Genomic DNA, 10,083 nt, shown 5'->3' on the forward strand with positions numbered 1-10,083 from the left:
AGGATAGATATATAGTTACATTATCTTAATAAATAGAGTGATTTGTTCTAATGGTGTTTGTAGATAGGATATCATGCCCGCATCTTGTACAGCAATTAACCACTGGGAGGAATGTATACAATGTGTTAATTATTGAAACTGTCCTATCAATTTGATTTGAAACTGTCTCATTGCTATTTATCAATAAAATTATGGGGGGAAAAAAAAAAACTGTTACAGGGCCAGGGAGATGGGCTCAGTGGAATAAGTGCTTCCCTGGCAAGCGCAAAGGCCAGAGTTCAATCCCCGGTACCACCAAAAAATAAATAAATAAATAAATAAATAAAAAATAAATAAAACTGCTACCACCAACTAAATTTTCATTTCTCATCTTAATATTAACTCAAGCTTTAAAATTATAATTTCCCTTTCTTTACACATACAGGCTTTTATTTCAAGTAGAAAATACATGTGTTCTTTGCAAATAACGCTAAACTCTTACAATAGCTACAAAGGCACAATTTACCTTAAAATGTTAAAAAAAAACAAAAACTCATGCAAATTTAATAGCATTGGGTACTTTTATTATACCGAATTTAATAATTAACAAAAATGACTTCCATCTTCCAGGCACCTTTGTAATAGGATTTAGTAAAAGATAAATACCAACATGCTCTTCTTGTAGAAAAATAGTGAGTTTAACAACTACAGCTGTAAAGTGACAAAATTCACTAGTGATGTGGTTGCAACCGTTATGTTCTAATTAGCCTATTATTGAACAAGAAATATGATTCTGTATGCTCACAAAGTCTTTCATCTGAAGATTGCAGAGTTAAGAAAGCTCCATCTGCAGTAAGTAGCAGTTTAATCCCATTTAGATGTTTTCCTCCGCATATAACTGTGCCCCTCACTATCAATAGCTTCGTAGAGATCCTTTTTATTCTCTTGTGTTGCATGGAGATAGCCAATGTAAGCCACACAAAGCGAAAGGGAGATCAAGCCGAAGGCCATTACAGGTTTATTCTATCAAAGAAAAAAAATTATGAAGACTCATTAAGCTAATAACTGGGGGCGATTCAAGTATCTATTACGCTTTCCTCTTGGCATGCTCTTTATTCCACCAGCTCAGTTCCTAATTATTGACAGACAGAAGCCTCTTACATCTCTCCTTCAGCCTTTTGCCTCTCTACAGCCTGGATATTCAAGACCTTCACCCTCAGCAAGGCGACAGCTCAGAGGGGAATGAGGCACATTCACTGATCTGGTGCTCAATTTTCACTGGCGTCTGTGTGACTGGAGAAGGTGCTTAACTTTTCTGGGCCGAAATCTCAAATTAGTGTATTTTATTAGGAAGTAAAAAATAAAACAGACATACTACTTTCACTTCCCAAGGCATGAGCATTAACATATTGTCAAAAATATTAAATATATTCAGTTTCAAAAAGCCTTCTGTAACCTATATTAGACACAACGACATATACTCTTCTTTTAAAACCTATTTATTACCTCAAGAAATTTAATGATTAGCATAGATACCAAGCTGTTAGAATAACACTGATGTACTGCTAGAAAATCCAAGCTCCTAGGAAAGTGATTTGCCTTGAATTGTGTGTGTGTGTGTGTGTGTGTGTGTTGGGGGGCTTTTACTAAATAGGAAGGCTTCCAGAGAACTCTTTTGTCCATTACACTTGTGATTCCCGAGCCAGCGATCTGTAATGTGGCTCCCACGTCTACATGTCCTGTACTTAACAAACTGGCCTTCCTTTGGTTAGTGATGCACGGCGGTGATATGTGGTACTTCCTGCTCTCTCTCTATACTTGCTGTAGGACAGCAGTGCCCCCAACATTTTCCAAGACTCCCAGTGGATGCTTCAAATCAGTGCCAAACACTGCACAGTATAAACTGTATTTTTTTCTATACACACACATCTGTAAGTTTTGTTTATATCACAAGCAAAGTTATGTGAATATAGTCTCTCTTCAAAATAAGTGTTAATATTTTCAAACCCATGGTTCGCAATTAACCAACTGAAAGTATAAAGTGAAAATGTGGATGGGGGAACTATCACATACTATTTTAAGTTTTAATTGTAAAACAATAAGGGTCAATCTTTTCTGTTGGAATATCTAAGAAAAGTCTTAAACTCAGGGTAGTTTCATTTTCAATTTGTAATGCTTTTATCATTTGAAAGAACACATTAGTTCAGTTTTTAAAACCCTCTACCTTGATTTAATGATTCACACTGACCTACTTTAAAATAATTTACACTAGCAACTGTTATTAAAATTCTAAATAGGTTCAATATACTTAAATATCATTTAATAATTTGATTTTTGTTGAAAAATATAATCACTAATTTGTAACAAGAATATAAATGATTAGCTCTAACAGTACACAAATGTTTGCTTTGGAATTTTTCACAAAATGCTCACAATTATACAAGTGACAGTTAATAAAAGCTGGTACTACAGTTGCTAAAATTATCAGATTGTCATTTTGGCTTATTTCAGTGGAAAGTCTTGTTTACGCAGCAAAAAAAAAAAAAAAGTTGCATTCACATTAAAGCAATAATTAAACTAGTATGTTAGAGAAGTCGCTCCACTACAACATAACCATTTTCTGTCATAATTCCCAAACTCCTTCCAAATATTTCATGCGCATTTACACATGAAACAGCATTTAAAATTTTCCCTAAATTTGGCTTATTCATAAAGGGGTCATCATAAAATGTCTATGATAAAATCAAATGCTTCTGGGAAATATGAACTTCATAAGTCTAGTAGCCTGATTAAATATAGTCATATCCTGGATATAATTCTTACAGGTTTAATGAAGAGCTCTGGATTTATAGCTCGAAATAAAGTCGTTGTGCAAACCCCTCTGAGTCCTGGGTTTTGAAAGTCTTTTTCTTTGGGTGGTTCTTGTTTAAGTGTTGGAGGCTCAGGTGCTGAAGACATCTTCATTTATGATGAATTATTACCTAAAAACAAAACAATATATTTTCCTTCATAATTATCTTTGATAAACCTTTAAAAAATCATTCCTATACTCCTCTGCTTTTAAATTTCAGATGTGCCCAAAGTGACTGTCAATTTTTATTTTGTAAAATGCATATTTTATAAGTAGTGTTTTTTTGTTTGGTAAAATGGTTTTTATTTCTTATCCCAGTGAGATAGGCAGAAATTCAGAGAATGGTTTATTGGTATCACATTATAGCCTGTTATACAAAGCCAAGACTATGGGTAAGTCTTGTGGCAATCCACTCCTTTATTTCCTGGAATTGCTCTCCTCTCCTAACAGCACTTCCACAGAACACAAGGGAAGTACTGCCACTCCTTTGCTTAGTGTCTCCCTGGCCCATTTTGCCCTCATACTTCCCTAATTAGTCAACCAAGCGCTCACTATCCCAAGAAGCAGCAGGTATTTGTACTCACTTCACTCCTTTGCCTATCAATGACTTTCTAGGAAGGCCAAGTTCTACTTGTCTCCATCTAAATACTATTCTTTCTTATTTATCTAGATCTAACCTATTAAATCCAATGTATCTGTCTTTTTTCCTTCTAGGTGGATTATCAACAAATTGACAATACTTTTTTCTTCCTGGTATCATTCCTGCCCTTCTCTGGTTGGAGAAGGATGTCAGGAGGGAGAACAATAAACCATCCAAAGCTTGAAATTAATGATGTAATAAAACTCCTTAGGAAAATACTGCAACTCTCTGTACAATAAATGTTACAAAACAAGAGTAAAAAATTTAAACATGATGCTTTGTTTGTATTCTTTATTCGCCAACTCTTCTATTTAACAAGTAGTGATTTTTGCAACTTTTAGACTTAGAAAGAAAAATAAGAATTCAGCTTTTCAAAACACTGTTGCACTGACTATAGACATTCATCTATAGTATTTACTTGGGTACATCATAAGGAACATTTGCTTGAAAGGGAAGTGATTCTCTACTTTCCAGACTTGGAAAGGCTGAGACATGCTTGCTATTGGCTGTTTGATTACTTGTCCCCCATGCAGGTTATGGTTATTACTGCCAGTGTCATCACCACCACCACAGCTTTCCGGTGCCAACTTCACATCTATGAGTATACCTGAAGCAATTTCAGGATTTGCTCACTCTTGTAGAACAGTTAAATTGCTATCTCTAGCCATGTTTTCCAATTAAACTGCTTTGGGAAACCAGTGGACAGTGGCAATGGAATGCTAGATTGGTTCATTGTCAGGAATGAAACAGTCTTAGTTTACCACTACTGGGGCATTAGCTAAATCTATAAGGAAGGCTTGAAATAATGCAAATATACAAAGGTGACTGTAACTAAAAATAAACACACTTTCTCTTTATTAGAAAACAGCTGCATGTAACTGTCACAAAAATATCCTGTAGAAAATGGGTCAAAGGTGTTCTTAACGTAGAAAAATAAGGTAATGGGAAAAGTACACAATGTATAGAGTACAAATTTAGAGCACAGAAAGGCCCTCAGAGCAGAGTTCATCATGTATACTTCATGTGGATGAAAATGTGTTAGGAGGGCTGGCCAGTTAGTTCAATGGATTAAAGTGCCTGCTTAGGCAGACACAGGGACCGGGATTTGACCCCCAGCATGTCATTCCGGCCCCGCTCCTGAGACAGCACTGAGACAGCCTGGGCATGGTGGCACACGCCTATAATCCCAGTGCTTGGGAGGCTGAAAACAGGAGGACCACTATGAGATTGATCTGTGTAGTGAGAACCTATAATAAATACATTGAAAAAAAAAGAAAAAAATTATATCATTTCATATCATTAATGAAATGATATAATTTCATTACAAATAGAGTATTCCTTACTTGAAATGCCTGGAACTAGAAGTATTTGAATTTTATTTGTATTTTAGAATATTTGTATATACAAATTAAGATATCTAGAGGAAAAGATCAAAGTCCAAACACAAAATTCATTCATATTTCACATATACTTAGTACATGTAGGCCTGAAGCTATTTTTACACAATATTTTAAATAATTTTGTACATAAAATTTTGTGTACACTGACCCATTAGAAAGCAAATGTGTTGCTATCGTAGCTCTCCACTTAACAACCTGGTTACCTGGCATCACCATCATTCTTGACTCTAAATTCATACATTACTAGTAAGGAATCACTTTCTCACACTCACATGTACGCAGTTAGTAAAAAGTATGACATACCATCAATACAAAAGAATAATGTGTCCAGGGTAAGCAGAAAGAAAAGCAGCGTCTCCAGAATTCTTGTGTCTGCTGTTAGACAGCAGCAGTTTTCAATTAACACCTGTAGTGTCGTGTTGTTGAGATTGTTGCTGTACCCCACTTCATTTTATTGTATTAGGTGAGAAGAAACATCAGAAGCAGCTGAGGGGCCAGCAAGTGGCTCCTCTAGGGACGAGGAAGCATTTGGCTGAGTGTCTGTTTTGTACGTTTCCCCTAATGTCATCTTCTTCATTAACAGTTTTCGTCCTAGAAGTCTCTGTTTGATTTTATAAAGTGACAGGACTTCTTGTTCCGTTATAAAAGCTCGTTGCTCTAGTCCTTCAATAAGTCCATCACACAATTTCACCATGTCATCTATTGGCACTTTTCCTGCAGCGCTGACATCATCTTCACAATGACCACTACCTTCCCCAGCTTGATTCAGAACCATTTTTGCTACTTCACCACTGGTCAATGAATGAACAACTACATCCTGATTCTTGGTGTTAAAAACTTTTTCAATATCCACTTTTTCAATGAATTTTTCTGCTGCTTTGTGACCGACAGATGTTTTCTTACCACAAATCTTTAAAAATTTAATGCCATGTCTTTTCTTAAATTTTTGAAGCCAGCCTGTTGAGTATTCACAGTTCCCTTCAATTTTTAATTCATCATGATAAATCTTTGCTTGCTTCATGATCAACATACCATTTAGTGGCATGTGTTCACTGCGACGCTGGCGGATCCACTCTTTCAGTACACGATCAAGATCTTCATTTTTAGCTTTATGCAGTGTTTTCCTATTTTTCATTAACTTTGGCTCATCACTTTCAGCATAAAACTTGAACAATTTATCCTTCTGTTTCTTCAGGTCATATATGGTGGTCATTCCAACACCATACTCCTTGGTAAGATGTTTCACACTTACACCACTGTCCAGCTTTTCCAACAGCTTCACTTTCTGTGCTATAGATAAACATAAATGTTTCCTCTTTTTCCTATCACTGTCACCCACAGGGACATCTGTGGTTCTTTTTAACATTTTTTTTTAACAATTTCTTTATACTACAGAGAAGACAGTAAGCTAAAAAATCACAGTGAGTGACAAGGCTTCATATGGACATCTTGAGGAACCGGGCCTTGACACACTGGGCCTTGACACGTGCCACTCCAGTACTCCTTGAGGGTGTGCTTCTGCAGGAGAATCTGGGCATGTGCAGAAAAGATATGCTACGGCTCAAGGCGACTGGGTGGTATTTTCTCTCTTGGAGACAGTGAATAAACTGACTGTTGGGTACTTGTGTCTTAACTGTAAAACGTCACATAAGGTCGTGTGGAATTTTCCACTTGTGGCAACATGCTGGTGCTCAATGTTTCAGGTTTTGAAATATTCTGAATTTCAGATTAGGAATGTTCAACCTGTATTTTAAAATTAAAGGGATGCAGGATGTCAAATGTGAAGATTCATATGGTATGTCTATAAAAAACTATGTAATTCTAACTTGAATTGTAATAACCTACAGTGAGTTGCAAAATCCCTTGATTTTGTTTTTCCTTTGGAAACCTACTATTTCCTTTGTAATCAATCAAAGAAATAAGCATTGAAAGTAGTAGTTATATTGAGATTTCAAACACCTACATTCATCTTGGTTTTTTTGTTTTACGCAACCGGGGATTGAACTCAGGCCCTTGTACTCGCCAGGTAAGCACTTATTCTACTAAGCCATCTCCCCGGCCCCTACATTCAACTTAATAATGTATTGTTTATGGGAGTTTTCTGGCAACAGAGATCGAATTCAGGACCTTGTGTCTGCCAGGCAGGCGATTATGCCACTGAGATGTCTCGCTGGCCCTTGTTAAATGTTAAATGGTACTAGAAATGACAAATAAAGGGTACTCATACTGCAAATCTAAAAGTATATTTTCAAGATTTAATATATCACAATTTCTATTATTTCTGATGCTTTCTGGAAAACTAAAATTTTATTAAAAGTGGGATAAAACAGCTCAATTCTATTGATACTTCTGCTTTTATGAGCCAAGCACCAAAAGTGTTACAACAGTTCTCCTAAAACTGCATGAGCTTACTTAAACATCAAGGGAAGAATCTTTAATAACAATGTATACTTTCAATAATATGTAGATAACTCAAGCCAAAAAGGGTTTTTAATAGCCAAGAATTTGTTATATACACATAAAGTTCTTCTGTATTTATTTATATTCCTGGCCCATGGAGTCATACGTGTATAACTGGAGTGGAAAATTTAAAATGTGCTGGTTAAGTAAGAATGTAAAATACAGGGCTCAGAAGTATAAGTACCCACCTGGCAAGCACAAGGTTCTAAGTTCAATCCCGGAACCCTGGGCACACTGTGTTGGTTCCAGAACCTGTTGTCCCAGCAGTCATGAGGTTGAGACAGGATGATCGCTATGAGCTCGAGATCAGCCTGGGGGGGTTACAAAAGTCAGCACAAGGTCAGCCTGAACTGCGTAGTGAGAGCCTGTTTCAAAAAAAAAAGAAAAAAGTAAAATACAAAATCTTGTCTCCTCTCCAAAGATGTGTAAATTAGCACTTTTTGGAAAAACAAATCTTTATTTCAACAAGCTTTTCATCTGCTAGTAAAAGCCAACTGACTATTTTTACAGAACTAATTTAAGTTCTATTATTAAAAGCTGCATAGGGAGCCACTGAGATAGTTCACTGGTCTAAAGCACCTGGTTAGGCAAGTGCACAGGGACTGTAGTTCGATCCCCAGTATCATATGCTGTGCCAACCCAGCTCCCAAGGAAGGCTGAGCTGGCCACAAAATAATTAATAATAATAATAATAATAATAATAATAATAAAAATGAAAACTGCATAACCATAAGTTCAAAAAAGAGCAATAAATTATTTTGACATTACACTGCAATAAAACTATGCCTAAGACAAAAACAGTTCACATCAACCACAGTTCCATTAGAACTACAAGTATGAAAAATTCTCCTTTCCTTTAAAATGCTATATAAACACACACACACACACACACACACACACACACACCATATACTATGTAAACCAGGTTCTTAATCCTGAGAAAAGGCCATGTGACTTCTCCAACTTCTCCCCCTCCATTCTCCCCACTGCACTGGGTGGCACTTCTTTGCACTTAACGTTGATCAATTTCCAGATTTGTGCACTTCAAACATGTTTAAGATGGATTTTAAAGCCTATTGCATTAAGTCAAAAGAGAATCACAGGAACATACATGCACACAGGTTAGCAGAGATGGTGAGAACATGGCGCTGCACCGCTTAAAGTAGTTTGCAGTAATGTCTGCAGGCCCACTTGCAAAATAGTGACTGGGTACTACTGGCTGTGTGATCTGTCCAGGTGCCCTTATTCTTATTTCTTCTTCATTTTTCCACGCAGTTTCTTGTTTTACTCATAAGAACCTATTTTTTTATGTATGTATGCATGTATGTATATTAGTATATGTTTGATATATATATAAGGAGAAAGAAGAATTTTTGATACTTGTGTCTGAAAAAGATTCATATTAAGCTCTACTTATTTCATATGCCCTTCTCTGGTAAGTCTTTACTTTTCCTTCTGTCCACCTTCCGGTGAAGGAAACATGCAAAGGGAAAAAGCAAAGGTGAAGAGCTGTTCCTTCACATACCTCAAAGCATGACACTGCGGCCCAGAATGAACATCACCCACGACAGAAGCTGTACCAGATAGCTGTAGAATGATTTTCTTAAGTAAAACTCTTGCGGGAGGGGAGGTGACTCAGAAAGCACATGGTAATACTGTCCATGTAAACTAGACCAAGATTTAGAGTGTAAGAATTTCTTTAGAGGAAATAATTCCATCTTCAAATACACATTTTAGAACTAGACAACAAGTCAAAACAAAATGATCAGAAGTCACAGAATGTTAACAAGGAGGAAATGTATCAATAATACAATCCTTTGGAAAGGCTCAGGGAATAAAATAGACCAATATTTTAAGGGGAGTTTAAACACACCTATCACTTTAGTCTCACATAACATACTATCTTATTAGTTGAAGTCTGGTGCAGAAACTTAAAGTAGTTTGAGTATAAACAGTTTTGAGATAGAATTATAGACTTAATAGCTCGAGGGAATCCAGCAAAGCCTCAGATCCCAGCCTGGTCTCTTCTAAACTGTTATTTATGATTCTCTGTTACCACCTTTATACAAGGATAACAGTATCTACTGCACACAGATGTAGATTAAATAAGATGTTCAGAAAAATGGTAACTGTGGTCTTCGCCTTCTACCCTCCTTTAAACGAATCTAGACTCAGAGGCTGTATCTTCGCCAGAGGACTGTTGTAACCCAGCTCATTCCTCGTCCGTCCAACTCACCTCGTCCAATCGTACTTCCAAATGGAAAGTCTCTGTTTATAAATTATTGTAAAATATGAGAAACGTAACAGTTGTAAACGCGTACGTTTAAAAAGCTTTTCCTACTGCTTTCCTTGGCACCCGGAATCCAACTCAGGACCTCGCGCCCACCAGGCAGGCACTCGCGCCGCTGCGCTACGCCCCGCCCCCTACGCAGCTGTTAACGTCAATATAAATTTTTAAAGTGCTTTTGCGCCTCTTTGAGTTTGCTGTACCCGAGGAAAGGAAAAAGGACCGACGCCCGAAGAGCCGGCGGCGGCGGCGCCCCTCTCCGCCGCGGCCCCTGCGCTGCTGCTAATTACTCGAAGCTTTCGGAGGGAACTGGGGCCAACCGAGATCCGGGCGTGACCGCCACGGGACTGAAAACACAGCCGCCGCCCGCACAGTCACGGCGGGCGGGCTCCCGGGCGGGGCCGCGGAGGCCCGACGGCGGCTCGGGCGGGGAGGAGGGCCTGGAAGGCGCCGCGCGAGCCCAGGC

General features: G+C 37.6%; 1 protein-coding gene across 5 annotated transcripts in view; it reads right to left on the minus strand.

The window, feature by feature from the left end:
• Positions 1-541: 541 nt before the first annotated feature.
• The window catches only part of Smim8 (small integral membrane protein 8), a 9,726-nt gene continuing 184 nt past the window's right edge, over positions 542-10,083 (minus strand). Inside the window, exons 1-4 of one of the 5 annotated variants that reach the window (XM_023711982.1) lie at positions 7,519-7,561; positions 5,174-6,613; positions 2,803-2,960; positions 542-1,002 (exon numbers count right to left, since the gene is read on the minus strand). In XM_023711982.1, coding sequence (XP_023567750.1) covers positions 844-1,002; positions 2,803-2,943 — 300 coding nt within the window. In that variant the 5' untranslated portion in view covers positions 2,944-2,960; positions 5,174-6,613; positions 7,519-7,561 and the 3' untranslated portion in view covers positions 542-843. Of the gene's footprint in view, positions 1,003-2,802; positions 2,961-4,696; positions 6,614-7,518; positions 7,562-10,083 lie in introns of those variants that run through there. The other 4 variants (XM_023711983.1, XR_002820470.1, XM_023711981.1 and 1 more) reach the window with 4 other exon arrangements.

This window comes from Octodon degus, unplaced genomic scaffold, assembly GCF_000260255.1.
Source record: "Octodon degus isolate 3935 unplaced genomic scaffold, OctDeg1.0 scaffold00022, whole genome shotgun sequence".
Taxonomy (NCBI): Eukaryota; Metazoa; Chordata; class Mammalia; order Rodentia; family Octodontidae; genus Octodon; species Octodon degus.